The 16,491-nt window shown below is 37.3% G+C and overlaps 1 protein-coding gene across 2 annotated transcripts; it reads left to right on the top strand.

Annotated features, from left to right (window-relative positions):
- Positions 1–223: 223 nt before the first annotated feature.
- On the top strand, positions 224–11,499 carry LOC131319214 (uncharacterized). Of its 2 annotated transcripts, none has more exons than XM_058349373.1 (14): positions 224–466; positions 555–668; positions 775–1,095; positions 1,780–1,970; positions 3,573–3,667; positions 4,276–4,427; positions 4,885–5,664; positions 7,289–7,353; positions 9,147–9,218; positions 9,339–9,368; positions 9,940–10,259; positions 10,341–10,583; positions 10,688–11,009; positions 11,200–11,499. In XM_058349373.1, the coding sequence occupies exons 6-14, from the start codon at positions 4,295–4,297 to the stop codon at positions 11,317–11,319; spliced, it is 2,085 nt and encodes a 694-aa protein (XP_058205356.1). In that variant the 5' UTR covers positions 224–466; positions 555–668; positions 775–1,095; positions 1,780–1,970; positions 3,573–3,667; positions 4,276–4,294; the 3' UTR covers positions 11,320–11,499. The 2 variants fall into 2 exon arrangements, with proteins under 2 accessions (XP_058205356.1, XP_058205357.1); XM_058349374.1 differs by having other exon boundaries at positions 228–431.
- The last annotated feature ends 4,992 nt before the right edge of the window (positions 11,500–16,491 follow it).

Raw genomic sequence — 16,491 nt, 5'->3', positions numbered from 1 at the left:
CTTTTACTTAAACAAGTTGGGTGCGTCGACAGAGTCCAACAACCGAGGTGGACTAGTTGTTGGATTCGATTCGTACTACTCGCCCTTTGGGGGTTGTTTGGGACGAGTTACTTATAAAAAGATTATTTACTCTCAATGAGGCATTATATTCTTCCCCCACCCAAACAACTCTTTAGATCTAAACTTGTAAGATAATATATATATATATATATATTATTATTACAACTACACAAGACGCGTCTAGGGTCTGCCAATTCATCCCCCTCTCTATCTCTCCCCCGTCCCCCTCTTCTTCTACCCGGCATGTTTAGACTATAGGAATTTATCGAATTCGATGAAATTCGATAAATTTCTGTAGATCTAAAAAGCTGATTTATTTCAGGAAGATTCCTTGTTACTTGCTATGAGTTTTTCTGGACAGATCCTTGGTTGTAAGGTTTTGTCTGGCTTACTCAATTTTTTGTCGGTATAATTCAATTGGCTTTCTGAAAATTTTTTTGATCATCAATTGGATTTTTGAATCGATCATCACTTTTTTGTATCTTGCATATCAGGTTTACGGTCGCAGAAGGATATCCATTATTATCATCGAATTCAACTGGTTTATTTCAGGGAAGATTTCCTTGTTACTTGCTATGAGTTTCTCTGGACAGATCCTTGGTTGTAAGGTTTTGTCTCGCTTACTCAATTTTTTGTCGGTATAATTCAATTGGCTTTCTGAAATTTATTTTGATTTTTGAATTGATATCTCTTTTTTGGTATCTTGTATTCCAGATTCACGGTCGCAGAAGGATCCATTATTATCTCCTATATATAATGGAGCGAGCTTGGGATTTTAAAATTTGATCTTGTTTTTACGCTTTTTCTCCCCCCACCTCTCGTGTCTCATCTTTTCACATATTTTTTTGGTTGGTTGATCAGATCTCAATCTACTGGATGGGCTTACACAAGTTTGTGAAATCCGTACTACCGGCCGGGCGCCGGATACCGGAGATTTCGGCAAATCTCGGACGAGACGATGTTATCGGAGATTCCGGGCGGTACTCTGTTGCACGGCCATTTAAAATTTAGATGGGCTCAAATGGAAGGGGAAAGGTTGGTTGAAATATTTAAAATTTAGATGGGCTTGGATTAAACCTGACCCAATGAAACAATAAAGGCCCAACCCAATTTTTTGTGCTCCGATTTTCACAGCTAAACAAAACCGCTTTCTTTTTCTTAAGTGTAAAAATAACCAAAAAATACAGATTACGTTTAATTATGGGGTAGGATAATGTCAAAATTGTTTTTGTTGGTGTTAAACTCCAATATATAAAGTCTTGTATATTGTACATTGTACAAACATTTTACAAACATTTCATGAACTAAAATTTTGATACCAACAAATATAATTTTTTTGACATTATCATTTCTCTTATTATGTTTTAAATATTGGAACTTTTGGTTTATTAGTTTAAATTTCATTATGTTATATTTTGTTATCAATTAAAAATTGGCTTAATTTCATAAACACCCCTAAACTAACAAACCCGACAACATAACCTCTCAACTATGAAAATCAAACAACATCCCCCTTGCTAATTGTCCGTCTTTCTAATTTTCGGTTAAATTTGTAGACGGAAATAGGTGAAAAGACAAAAAAATCCCTTGCACCTTTATTAGACGCGAAATTAGGTTTTCTCCTGGAAGGCTGAAACATTTGGCGTTCTTTTCTCTCCTCTCCTTCTCTCTCTTTCTCCCCGTTTCACGCCTGCCATGGATTTTCCGTAACAAACCAAGCGATCGAAACCCAACGTTGATCAAAACCCTAAAGTTGATCAAAACGCACATCTCACTCTCCAATCGACAGTCCAATCGACAGAAGACGAGCTCAAAACCCTAGATCAAAACCAGGTCGAAAGGAAACCGTTCATCTTTGCCCACCGAAACCCGACGAAACCCAGATCGGATTCAGCTTCGATTGTGTGCCGGTAAGTTACAAAAACCTAAAATCCGTACATCCTTGCGGGAAATTACGTTTATTTTTTATATACACCGACTTGATGTTAGGGCTTTTAAAAAATGGTGATAAAATGCACAAATCCAGATCCAGATGCATTGTTTCCTGTGATGTTAGGGCTTTTATTTTTTATTACGTTTTTTTGTTTCCTGTGAAATTAATAAAATAAAATCAGAGGCTCCCTCAAAGTTAAGTTAGGGTTATGGATTTAATATATTGGGGGTTTTGTTCTGTTCTTGCATTAAAAAATGTAATACAGCTTTAAAAATTTGGGTTTTTTTTTGTTGCATGAAAAAAATCCAGAAGGTAATGCTCATGCTGTATGGAGGGAGGAATGAGGGGATGTTGAAAATCTGGGATGATTGGGGGTGTTCCTGATTATTGAATCTGGGTTTAGGTTATTGAGAGAGAGAGAGTGAGTGAGAGAGAGTATGGTTTCAATTTCTGGGTTGAATCTGGGTTTGGTTGGGGTTTAGTTTTCTGGTATGTGAGTATGGCGTAGTGGAGAGAGGGAGAATCTGGGTTCAATTTCTGGGCTGAATCTGGGTTTAGCTTTTTGGTTTGTGAGTATGAGGGAGGGAGGGAGGGAGATAGAGAGTAGTAGTAGTAGTACTTATGTATGTATGTATGTGGGAGAGACATGGGCTTATTGAATGTTTGTGGGAGAAAGAGGAGAAGAAGTGTATGTATGTATGTATGTGGGAGAGACATGGGCTTATTGAATGTTTGTGGGAGAAAGAGGAGAAGAAGTGAAGTGTTTTTGGGTGGATAAGTAGTAGTAGTAACCTGGGTTGAATGTATGTGGGAGAGACATGGGCTTATTGAATGTTTGTGGGAGAAAGAGGAGAAGAAGTGAAGTGTTTTTGGGTGGATAATAGTGTTGGGGAAGGTTTTATACGCAGGCTTTGAATTCCTGCCCTTGGGAAGGATGTTTTAGGGCTCCAAAATATTATTCCGTCAAAAAATTTGATAGAAGTTTTTTGACAGAAGTTAACAGATGGCAATTTTTTGACGGAAGGGGTGATGTTTGATTTTCATAGTTGAGGGGGTCATGTTGCAAAAAAGGTGTGATAGTTTAGGGGGTGTTTTTGAAATTAAGCCTTTTACATGATGGATTGGATGGTATGGGGATAATTTTCAATTTGTAATTTCATAATATAGGGGGCAAAAACGGTAGACTGTGTAAAAATAAAACTAGTGTACTCTTTCTCCCTACCTTTTTTTGATTACTACTCCCCTTCTACCTGCATCATTTTCTTGTATGTCTATTTAGCATAATTTTGCTGCAAGTCTATTTTGCGTCATTTTCTTGTATGTCACATACTTTGTATTTGTAAAAATCACCTAATACACCACTCTACTCCTTACTCAAACTCTTACCAAATTTGAGTTTTGCTCATATATACTTTTTTCAAATTTGGTTTGGACCAAATCCTTACTCAAATTTTGAAAGGCTTTTTTCTCCCCCGCAAATTTACAACTATGCCATTAATTTAACCTTTACTCAAATTTATGCCTAGATTTCTTTATTGCCCGATTTTTTAAAATAAACCCCTCAATTGGAGTTTGCCAGGTTAATTTGGTCTTTGCACTATATTTCAAGGGGAAGCGATTTGGAGGAGGCGATTTTAGGGTGCTGCGAACTCATATTTGTGCGTGGCTCATCGGGTGAGTTCATTTTGCTGTTTGTCATCGCTGGTATTATTGTTTTTCTCTTCTGTTTGCTGTCTCTATTTGGGGTCTGTTTTTTGAAGTTTCTGAAATTAGGTAATTGACTCTGTTGTTCGTTTTTTGTTGGGGTGGAGCGGTTTGTGTTTTGGGTGATGATTAGGTTTTTGGTGAAAGGATCTATCTTTGTGAAATTGTGTTTTTGGTTTATGGTGTTTTCCTGCAATTTTTCCTTGTTGAAAAGACACCCTTGGGTTTTGGGTACGTGATTGTGTACTGCTTGAGAGTGTATTTGGTTGGATATTGGTCTGTTGCTTCAATTTTGTTGTGCGGCCAGGGGTTTATGGTGATTATCTGGGTTTACAATTTGAATGATTTGGGATTGGGTTTTGGTCGTTTTTTTTTTTAATTTGTGGTTTCATTGTTTTGCGAGTCCTGGGGAATTTTAACCTAGATTAGGAACTTCTGAATGGATTCTTGGGTCCGTTATTTATGTTCTCTGAGTGGGGTGCTTTGAACGGGTTGAAAAGGCAAGAGGGGGGATGTTCGATTGAAATATACTGACTTAGAGTATCCATGGACTCATTTTCTTGTATTTTTTCTGTCAGGTATTAGCAATTGGCAAATATGGAGTCAAAAACATTCTCTCTTTCCCCAGATAATGCCAATGCAAAGGCAGCATTTCGTAAGCCTTCAAACGATGCAGCAAACAGGAAGTACAGGCGCCGGTCTCCAGTTAGTGGATCGTCGTCATCTGATGGTTAGTTTGTCAACTTTTGTTGTATCTTTAAGATGTATTCTGTGGATAATATATGCGGAAATTTGTAGGGAAATCTATAATATCTCTGGTTCCCATGGGTTGGAAGTGGTTTGTTTGTTTGATCTGAAAGTTTTTCTCTGCATTTTTCATAATTTGTTTTCTTTTCAAGATGCATGGTTTGAGAATCCAAGATTTCAGTCAGATTAATTTTGAATAGGGAAACATATTTCCTTGACTCAATATTTCCGGAAACTTGAAGTCCAAAGTAGCTGGTGCTGGAATTAAGTATCCAATGGTAACAGTATTCATTATGTAATATAATCTTCTAGGAAGAAACATGTAAGAGATGCTTTGAAATACATAGTCATTCTTTTCTTTCGTTGTCTCAAGCAATTTCAAAAGGAACTTTCCACCCAATGTGGCCTTGAATATTCTCTCTAAACTTTGATCTTTTCAGGGAGTCCAACACGTGAGCGTGGCTCTAGTCCAATCTATTCAAGGGATTATCCTACGAGAGATTCTGAATCATGGCGAAGCAATGGTAACAGGAGGGACCTAGAGAAGGATTCTGGTAGGAGCTACCGTGGCCAAAGTGGTGATTCATATGGGAATTCAGATCGGCAGTCCTCTAGGAGATCTCATTATTACCATAGGCGGGATGACTATAGCAGACATGAAAAGCTTGGAGATATCACAAGGAGAGTAAGTGAGCATTACAGATATAGAGATCCTTCACGTGGTGGTGATAAGTACTCTAGATATAGATCCGATGGATGGGATAAAGGCAAGGGGAAGGATTCTGGTAGGAGCTACCGCGGCCGAAGTGGTGATTCATATAGGAATTCAGATCGGCAGTCCTCTAGGAGATCTCATTATTACCATAGGCGGGATGACTATAGCAGACATGAAAAGCTTGGAGATGTCACAAGGAGAGTAAGTGAGCATTACAGATATAGAGATCCTTCACGTGGTGGTGACAAGTACTCTAGATATAGATCTAGAGATCCGTCACGCGGTGATGTTAAGTACTCTAGATATAGATCCGATGGATGGGATAAAGGCAAGGGGTATGGAGGCGGTCGAGATGAAAAGAGGGAACGTAAGAGGAGTTTGGGTGATTACAAAGGTGATTGGGAAACTAGCAGACCCAAGGACCGGTACGATAGAGCACCTGAGGATCACGAGTATTTTGCCAAAAAGCCAAAGTTGGAGAGCTTGAGCACCTATCATGGGAAAGGTAGAAATTGAAGGATTGTCTTCTGTTGTTTCTCCCTCAAGTGTTTATTTTCTTTATTTATTTGTTTTCAATAGAGTATTATTTCTCATAATTGTTCTTATTTATCAATTAGTGTTAAGACCGAACCGTATGTATGCTTGATCCCTAGAGTCAGTCCTACCAGATTGGGATTATTATCATGACTTAGTTGCTGCAGATGCCTATGTGGGTCAACTCCGTTGAGAATTTCATGGTTTGCTCAAAAAAAAAATCCTTAGGGCTCGATTGGATGCTGTTTTAACTGGGTGTATTCCACAATACACCCGGATAAGGGATGATGGTACTGATTTAGCTTGATTTGGCAACCCAATTTCTACCTGTATTGGACTCTCCCCCTTCTTCGCGTATACACCTCAATCCAGTGTATGGGGTGCTAAATTTTTGCCACCCCTTGAGCTCTCCATAATTTAGCCGGCCTAATACACCTGCTTTTTGACCAAAACACCCCTCCTCATCCCCCCCAACGGCTCTCTTTCTCTGTTGACAGAGAAGAAGAAGAAGCCGATAAAAAAAAAAAAAAAGAGAAGAAGAAGAAATAAGAGGAGATCACCACAACAACTACACAAAAACACACACACAAACCATCAGAACCACCACAAACCACCGCCACCAGAAACCCCCAATTTTGAATTTCAAACCCTAAATTTCAGAGATGAACAGTGAACAGAAACAAACCGAAGAAGATGAACATCAACAAATCGGAGAGAGAGAGAGAGAGAGAGAGAGAGAGAGAGGGGGGTCACCATGGGTCCATGATCGGAGAGCAGCAGCTTCTTCTTCTCTCTCTATCTCTGTTCTGCCGATTTCTTTCTTTCTTTTTTTTTCTCTCTCTCTCTCTCTCTCTCTCTCTCTTTTAAAAAGCGATAACAACAAAGAACTGAAAGAAAAATGATTCGGTGGTGCAAGTGTGATTCGGTGGTGCAAGTGTGAGTCTTGTGACCATGTATAAAAACAAAGAAGAGAAAAATGATTTGGTGCATGTGGGAGTATTGCTTAATTATGAAAAAATAATACTAATAATTGAAAAATAAAATAACTCATAACAAAAAATTAATTCAACTTAACATTTGTACATTTTCATATTAAACAAACCACAAATTGAATTAAATACGATTGAAATTGATTTTTTATTATTTATAAATATTAAATTAATTATTTTTATTTGTAAACTAAATTATTGTTCCTTAAATTGTGAAAAGTAATTAATTTTATTGAATTTTGTTATTATATAATGAATAACCTAATTTCATACTGCATAAGGGCAAATGAGTCATTTAATAGCTTTTTACATCATACACCTTTCCTTATACCTTCAATTTATCCTTCATCCAAATCACGTATTATTTTATCCCCCCTCCATAAATGTCACATCGATGTGGGCCATCCCTTCTTAACTAATACCCCTTACTATCTTATCCCCCCTTCATAAATAATACACCCAAAACTTATACGTCATCCAATCGGGCCCTAATGTGAAGATCGAAGCTAAATGTTGAGCTCCTCTTGACATCAATGATGTATGCTGATTTGTTGTTTGTTCCCTGTGAAAAAAACAAAACATTTAATAAGAACCTCATTGGAACAGGTTACATGTCTGCTGGCCAAAAGAAGCTGCTGCTGTCAGGGAATAAGAAAACTGCTGTTGAGGAGGTAATTATGAATTATTCTTCAATGTCATTTTGTGGGTGCTTTTTTATTATTTAGTTCTTGTTTTTGAAACTTATTTGTGGAGGACACTGGGGCTTAAGATAAATTTGCAATAACACAAAATTCAACAGTTTAAGGTTTGGGGCAGGCAGACCTTCTTTTATTGGCAATATCTTCCGTTCAAATTTGTTTCTTACTTCGCTTCTGTTTGAGGCTAGGGTGAAAATGAAACCAACCTTTGGCACACAGTAAAATATTTTTCTGCTCTTTGAGTTCTGCTCTCATTAGCATTCTATTCTGCTTTTATCATCCATTTAGACTCTACTGCTTCATTTTATGCTTTTATATGTACACCAAAAATTGGTGCCTAAAAATAAATGCAGCACGGATACGGACACGAACACATGGCACAACAATTCTTAAAAAATGGAGATACGGACACGGCAGGGGACACGCCATGTTTAAAAATAAATAAAAAATAAATATATGTACATATATATATATATATATATATATATATATATATGTAATTATGAACCATTGTATATGAATAATTTCACAAATTTTATAATTTTTTTTCAAAGGGAAAAAATTACAGTTTGACCCAAATGTTTTGTATAATTTCATATTAACCCCCTAAAATTTAAAAGATATTACAATTTGACCCCTAGCCGTGTCCCCTATCAAAAAATAATATAAATTATTGGACACGCCACGTGACGTGGACAATATGCGCCTTTTTGGAGTGTCGGTGCTACATAGCTAAAAATTCATACTTTTTTCCAATGTTCTAAAAGTTGCTCGGCGCATATTAATTAGTACTCGGCTATGAAGCACAGATACTCCAAAACTAGTCACGTACAAGTATCGGATATGCGAGGGATACGGAAATGCGCCCGATACGCCCCGATACGTATCGGATACGGCAAATAAGTATCCTGCGTTTAAATTAAATATTTTTTATTTCGGATACGTTCCGGATACGCGAGGGATACGGCAGGATACGTTTAGGATACAGCGGGGGTTAAAATGAAATTTTTTAAAGAATCAAGTACAAACCAAAAGGGAAAATTTGTAATAATAGCATCACTAAAAATATAAAACTTAGGAAATAATGCACATTGATAGATCATTCCCTGAACCGGTCGATATTTTCCTACCCTAGATCACTTGAACCTTTGATTCACAAGGTTCTCTATTTTACTATTGTGGGTTTCTAACTTTCTATTGTTTATATTATGCAATAAATTATATCTAATACATACATTGGTACATAGATATATGTGTATATATATGAAGTTTATTATATGCATACCTATTAGTCTATTGCCTACTAATCTGTATTTTTTTTCCTTTTTTACAAAATTCTAATTTTTGGATGATATAAGTTCCTACTCTTTTTGAGATTGACATGTACTTCATGCTTGGTATTGGCAATTCAACTACTTTTTTATTTCTTATGACTTCACTTTTATGCCGAGGAGACTAATAATTATAAAAATGTATAATTTATACAGCCGTATCCCCGAAGTATCCGTATCCTATTTTTTTTAGGTTTTGCTGTATCGCCGTATCCGTATCCCGTATCTGTGCTTCATAGGTACTCGGCGATTAATTGTTAGTCGGACCTAATCAGATAGGCTCCACTTACTATTATTCGGCGATTTAACGCCGATTAGTTCCTTGTTTTAGAACATTGCTTTTTTCTTAGATTCCAATATTCCATATATTATTTTGTTTTGTTTAGATTAAGTATTTCTAAAGTCTGTTGCAATGCTCTTCTGGACTTTTGCCAGGCGCGTACTACAAAGTTGGAAGCAGAAGTTGAAAAACTGAAAGTGGAAAACAAAGAACTGCGCAAGACACTGGCACGTCTTGATATTTTTGCCCTTCATCTTTAGTGTCCACATGGCTTAGGCAATTGCTTGTATGTTTTCGTTTCAGATGTTAGCATGTATTATATAATCATTAACTTTACTTTGTTGCAGGAGGAACTAATGGAAATGCAAAGAAATCAGGTATGCTGGATTGTTTACCTTATGTTTTGATTTTTGTGTTAATCTTGCCGTGTTTTGGTTATGGATTTTTGTGTTAATCTTGCAGTGTTTTGGTTATGGTTTTTCCCAACAAACACTTTAGAATGAGCAATCCGAAATGGAATACACCTCAGAACCGAGAACCGAAAAGTCTATATTCACACAGTGTAGGTAGACCTGAATACCTGATAACATAGACTCAGGGATCCATTGGATCTTGCCCAAGTAATCATGGAGGTTGAGGACTGTCACTAACGTCTAGCAGTTTGGTCCCCAGATTTTTAAGTAGCCTATGTGATTACTCGTTAAGTAGCCTCTCTATTGCTCGTTACTTAGCTTCTGTGATTGAACTTTGAAGTTTTTTTCCTAATGTCAGTTGAGTAGTTCAAATGAGAATGAGAGTCAATATGATTGGGACATTGGAGGACAAAATGATCCTTATGTTTATGTTGAATGACAACCTATGTTTTTTTTATATGATCTTCTTAAGTCCCTTTTGGTGAACTTTTTGTACTTGACATTGTGTATGTTTTGTTATCATGTTATGCTCCAGGAAGTTGTCGTGACAAACGATTATGGCATGGAGTGTTGGGGGGTTTTGCCCCCCTGGAAGAATCAAGTCTACGTTCGGCACTTTACGGACTGTGAGCTATTTTGCCGTGCTTGGTACACCTCCATTGTGTACACTCATCCAAGCTTACTTCGTAGCATTTCTGGACAGCCTGATCGTTTTTCTATTATATATGAGCGATACACTAAAAATTTCAAGCAGTACGTAGAGGATGGGATTGACTATGGGAATTGGATGGAAAAGACTAGTCATGTTGGACGACAAACCTTATTGGCCCACCTTGACGTCAAAGAATTGCTAGGGTTAGTTTTTTTTTAATTGCTAAATATTTTAAGTTTTATCTTTCGTATTCTCTATAAACGAAGATTTATATTTTGTTGCAGTAATTTGATTAACGTACTCAAGTACTTCCACTCAAAGAATGTTGCCCTTGGTGGTTTTTCCTTTGAGAACATTGTGATGGTGGATGATATGCCTAAACTTGTGGGGGTTGGTGCCTTTCCTGCTGATAATTCTCTGATCACAGCTGATTTTAATGCGATAGATATGATCATTAGTCATATTTATCGGGACTATGGTGTTCCGAGGGAGTTGAATATGCTGGTTGAGGAACTTGGCAAGTGGAGGTATAATATGTTTTGTTATATTGTTTTTCTTTCTAAGATTTTGCACTTAATCAATAAAAAAGAGAAGCTTATCTTGTTTTGACGGTGTTTCCTTTTGGCAATAGGGGCAATGCGAATAACGTCTACGATCACCCCAGCTTGTGGGGATCTGGTAAAAGACTTGCCTTCTTAAGTAATGTTTGGGATTGGCAGTCGTTTACTAGTGAGGATATTGATGATAAGCATTCCAATGCCTACATAGAGGCTTTCCGAAGGGTTGAAGAGACACTGGATTGGTATAGGGCTGAAGGCCAAGATTGGAGACGGATGATTCCGGGAAATTCCGAGATGAACCAGTTTCTTGATAGTTCATACAGAGCTGACCTTTATTCCATGTCTCGATATCTGCGGAATTCATTAGGGCATCTCGCTGCTAGTTCTAAACAGGTATTTTTATTTAGTTTTAGGTTCAGTGCATTTTTATTTTTTTATTTGTAGTTAGGAACATAATTATCAATGCATTTGTGTTAAACTATTTCTAGTTTACCTAACCCAAAATAGAACACCATATGCCATTACAAAATGTTGTGGTTGTTGAACAATACTGACATGAATTTTGATCTTCTATTTTGTTTAGGGAAGTCTCTTCACTCAGGATGAGATGGATGGAATTATATCGCTACTCCTCCCTGGATTCCTGGTGATGCTTGAGACAAATTTCTCCAGAGCGTTCGGGTCAAAATTTTTTACTTTATGAACTGTTTACATTAGTACCTTCTAGTGTTGAAAGAATTTACAATCATGTGATCTCCGTTGAGGCAGTTGGCAAAAAAGAAACTAAATTAGACCAAATTTGAGTCTGAAGTGTTAATGGCTAGGAGTTTTTCTTATTATGTACTCCTAGTAGTGTGTTAATGGCCAGGAGTGTTTCTTATTATGTACTCCTTCTAGTAGTGTCTCTTACTCTCTCTGTCTCTAAATAAGTGTTCGGAGCGCAAATCTAAGTCTTACAAAAGATGTATGTTTTTCGTTAAAAAAATTAATTTTTTTTCCACAATCTAATAGAACTTATCGCTATCTATTCAATTTTGAAAAAAAATTAGGTTTTTTAATGAAACAGATGAATTTTTATTAAAGGTTTAAATTTGCGTACCGGATACTTATTTAGGGATGGAAGGAGTACTATAGTACTCCTAGTGTTGAAAGAATGGCCATTTTTGCTCATTGCATTAAGTCATTAGAAACATGAAAGTACACGTTGAAAGACTCATGAATTTCTCTTTCAAGTAACTCTCTGCCGAAACCAGTGAAGGAGGTAAAAATCACAGTAAACGTTAACCACTAATCTTTCAGACTAATGCTGAGGGACGTGCGTGCATGTGTTGTGAAAGTTTGATCCGGAGTGATTCTGAATTTGTTTAAAGAGACGGGAAGTGAGTTTGAAACGTTCAAAATGGGCATGAAAATCTGATGCAGTTTGGATTGGTACATACAAGGAGGAGGACCGGAACAGAGGAAAATCAAAATTGGATCAGAATGTCTGTGAACCAGTACGAGGTTAAACACGGATCGGTACAGAAGCTGGTAGTCCAGAAGTGAACGGATTCTTAGTGCACTGGTCCAGACTAGATAGTGGACTGGTACACAACTCCAAAACCCTTCTTTCTCCTTCCTCCTTGCTCATCCAACCCTAGAAACGTCACCTACTCGCTTCTCTCAAAGTCTCACCTCAAGTCTTAAATTCAGAAGCCAAACCTACACATTTCAGCCTCAGGCTCCATAAAAACCCCAACCCCTCCCATTTGTCCGATTTCGAGTCCCAAACTTTAATACTGCCTAACCCTATCCGAATATCCCTTCAAATCTCCTCCAATAGCAAGATTTCACGCCCAAACTTCACCCACAAGACCAAATACGGGATTATCTTTTCTCTCCCATACCAGGGTTGTTCTTCTTTGCTTGGATTTCACTCCCTCTCTTGGTGATCACAATGGGTAGGTAAGGCAAGGATAAGGCAGTCTTGGATGGTGGTGATGTTGGAAAGAAAAGGAAAGCAAGTGCGATGGGTGCGGGTAGTTCAAAGCAACAATCCAAGGAAACTTCACCTAAAATGACATGGGAAGATTCAATTCCACTTCGAGGTTTCACTTGTGAACGCCAAGTTGATGAAGGCACGTTAGCCTACCACACCGCCATCCCAAAAATCACCAGTCAAGGTTTGAAATTTTGGTTCAAATCTGGGGTACCCAGGAATCAGGATTGAAAGTAGAGAACAAGTAGAATGTCATCACTTGTATCACCTGTTGCTGTAATATGGTGTTGAGTTGGGGTTAAAGTTCATGGAAACTCTTTCAAGAGGCATTACTTGACAACTTCAGACAAGCATTCTGGTTAGAAAATCTAAATTAGCCGTGCTCCATTGTGTTGGTATCATTTGTTTGAAAATGACCTGTACATTGCTGCGCCTTCAGTTATGAATGTTGGGAGTTTGTCTGATGCATCGACCCGCCACTGCGTGCTCAAGGCCCAATATGTTGGGAGTTTGTCTGATGCATCGACCCGCCACTGCGTGCTCAAGGCCCAATTTGTGCTCAAGGCCCAATTTTATGAGAGAGTAACGGCAAAGAGTCCACCACATTACTTGGGCCCAATATACATTGAATGATCCTTATCCACTTAAAAGGCTAAGCCTTATAAGTGGCGAGCCATCCAATTGTATATTAAAGTCCAACTCTTTTTCTGTTTATCCGATGTGGGACTCAACGTTCACACATGTTCCAACAATGAATTTGACTTGTAAACAAGAAAAAAACTGAGGTCATTTGAAATAACTCAGCTCCTGACTATATAACTCTCGTTATAATCAAGAAGGATTAGAAAAGATGAAGTCCATTGTGGGCTGAGGTTATAAGTTTCAGAATACTGGGAGTAGATAATGAGAGAAAGGGGAGTACGATGGAAGTGGTGACTATGTAACTTCTTCCTTGTATTAATGTTTCTTTATGGGGTGGTGATAATGCCACGACCAATCTTTTTAGTGCCACAACAATATGTTTTCCTTGACAATCATACAACTATATGGCCATCTGCTACATTGTCTCTCTGGCCATCTCTTTGTAAAATTTGCTCAGAGTATAGAGTAATCATTTCTCCTCTCTCCTCTGTTTAATTGCCTTCAATCACCCTTCTCCCTTAATGCAACAACTATATGGACTGTCTAAGACAACGAAGTTTAAAATCCACATGCTTTCCTCAGTCTCGAGAAACTTTTTTGCACTCTCGGATTCATCTCCTCTCCTCCGGTCTTATGGAAACCGTCCTCCACTACCACCAAGACTCATATTTCTCTCTACCTCTATCCTATCATTCGATACAGTCCCCATTGCTTCCAGCTAGTCTCCTTCGATTTCCTCTCTCATTTGTAATATTGGAAAAAATCTCTCCAAACCCACAATTTGTTCATGCATAGCCGCACATAATTCCCAAAATGACTTATATAGTACCTTGGTGGTGGTGGTGGTCGAAACAATGGGGTGAATACACTCGTCTATCTTGTTCTTCCATTTCTTCTTCTCTGTTACGATTGTTGAGAGGGGAAAAGTGAGATGGAACCAGGAATGAGAAATTACTGCTTATGAAATCGAAAACCCTAACACATCTCAATCGAACGAGAGATTCGAACCCTAACTCATGGGATCCATAATGAGACAAACAAAAACCATAATATCAGTCTTAGGGCTATTCCTAAGTAAACTCAAAAAAGAAAAAGAAAAAAGGAGCAAATGGCTCAGCATAGTAAATCTCTTCTCGCACCCCCCCTGACACACGCACCTCCCGACCCCACCTCCCCTCTTCCGAAAGAGTGTTGCTATATGTACCGACCACGGGGAGGGAAAACGTACCGACGGCCGCCGGCGGGCCGTCTCCGGCCACCGGACGGTCGATCCGAGCCGTTCAAAAATTCTAAAAAATAAAACCGAGGGGGTCAACGCGGGAATCAAGGGCATCCGAGGTGTTTAGGGTGCTTGATCAAAGCACCCTTTTTTCGTGTATATATGTACACACACATATATACACGAAAAAAGGGTGCTTTGATCAAGCACCCTAAACACCTCGGATGCCCTTGATTCCCGCGTTGACCCCCTCGGTTTTATTTTTTAGAATTTTTGAACGGCTCGGATCGGCCGTCCGGTGGCCGGAGACGGCCCGCCGGCGGCCGTCGGTACGTTTTCTCTCCCCCAATGGTCGGTACTCATAGATTTTTCGCTTCCGAAAATACCCCACGCATCCCAGAAATATCGAACCCATTTTCTCTTGTTTTATTTATTTACATACAATGTTTATACAATGTAATCTGTATCTTTTTTCTCTTTTATTTATTTAATATTATTTTAGTATTCCAATTTTCAATCCGGTTGAATCGGTGGAATTTTTTTATCATTTTATCTTCAATAGTTATAATGAATTTTTGGCACTAAGAAAGTTGTATAATCAAATATCTTTTAGGGCTAATCAACGAGAGTCCTAGAAACAAAATTTAACTATGACCATTTAGAATAAAATGATCAAAAAACTAAAATCTGTCCACCGGTTTAAACGGATTGAATTTGAAACACTTAATTTTTTAACCTCTTTAGACCGTTTATTAAAAAATATGGTTAAAAAATTAAGTGTTCCAAATTTTAATCCGTTTGAACCGGTGGAAAGATTTTAGTTTTCAGATCATTTTATCCTAAATGGTCATAATTAAATTTTGACTCTAAAGCTCTCGTTGATTAGCTCTAAGAGATATTTGATTCTACAACTTTCTTACGGCTAATTAACGAGAGTCCTAGAGTCAAAATTGAATTATGACCATTTAGGATAAATGATCAGAAAACTAAAATCTTTTCCCCGGTTCAAACGGATTGAAATTTGAAACACTTAATTTTTTAAACATATTTTTTAATATATAAACTGTATAAAGAGGTTAAAAAAATTAAGTTTTCCAAATTTCAATCCGTTTGAACGGGTGGAAAGATTTTAATTTTTTGATCATTTTATCCTAAATGGTCATAATTAAATTTTGACTTTAGAACTCTCGTTGATTAGCCCTAAGAGATATTTGATTCTATAACTTTCTTAGGGCTAATTAACAAGAGTCCTAGAGTCAAAATTTAATTATGACCATTTAGAATAAAATGATCAGAAAACTAAAATCTTTCCATCAGTTCAAACGGATTGAAATTTGAAACACTTAATTTTTTAACCATATTTTTTAATATATAAACTGTATAAAGAAGTTAAAAAAATTAAGTTTTCCAAATTTCAATCCGTTTGAACCGATGGAAAGATTTTAGTTTTTTGATTATTTTATCCTAAATGATCATAATTAAATTTTGACTCTAGGACTCTCTTGATTAGCCCTAAGAAAGTTCTAGAATTAAATATCTCTTAGGGCTAATCAACGAGAGCCCTAGAGTTAAAATTTAACTATGACCATTGAGAATAAAATGATCAGAAAACTAAAATCTTTCCACCGATTCAAACGGATTGAAATTTGAAAAAGTAATTAAAGTAAAAAAAATAAAACAGTAATTAAAGTCTTAGTAAAAAAAAATAGTGAAAGTAAAAAAAAAAGTATTTAAAGTCTTCTAAAAGTAAAACTAAAAAAAACTTAAAACGAGGGGAGGGCGGGAAAAGGGGAGGGGAAAGATGGTGGGGCCCAGAGGAGGGGGGTTGTCAGGGGGTGCGAAAAGAGCATCTCCTAAGCATAACACACATACAATGAAATTCAAACTCTATACCAGTCGGTTCAAAACTCTATACCAGTCGTTTCTCCTTTGTATAGAAATCAAACACTAATAAACTGAAATCAAATCCTATACCAGTCATTCGTTCTTCGAAGCCCTAATTTTTGGGTTTCTCAAAACGAAATCGAAAACCCTAA

Source organism: Rhododendron vialii, chromosome 3a (genome assembly GCF_030253575.1).
Source record: "Rhododendron vialii isolate Sample 1 chromosome 3a, ASM3025357v1".
Lineage (NCBI taxonomy): Eukaryota > Viridiplantae > Streptophyta > Magnoliopsida > Ericales > Ericaceae > Rhododendron > Rhododendron vialii.
This window is presented reverse-complemented; position numbering and strand designations above follow the sequence as displayed.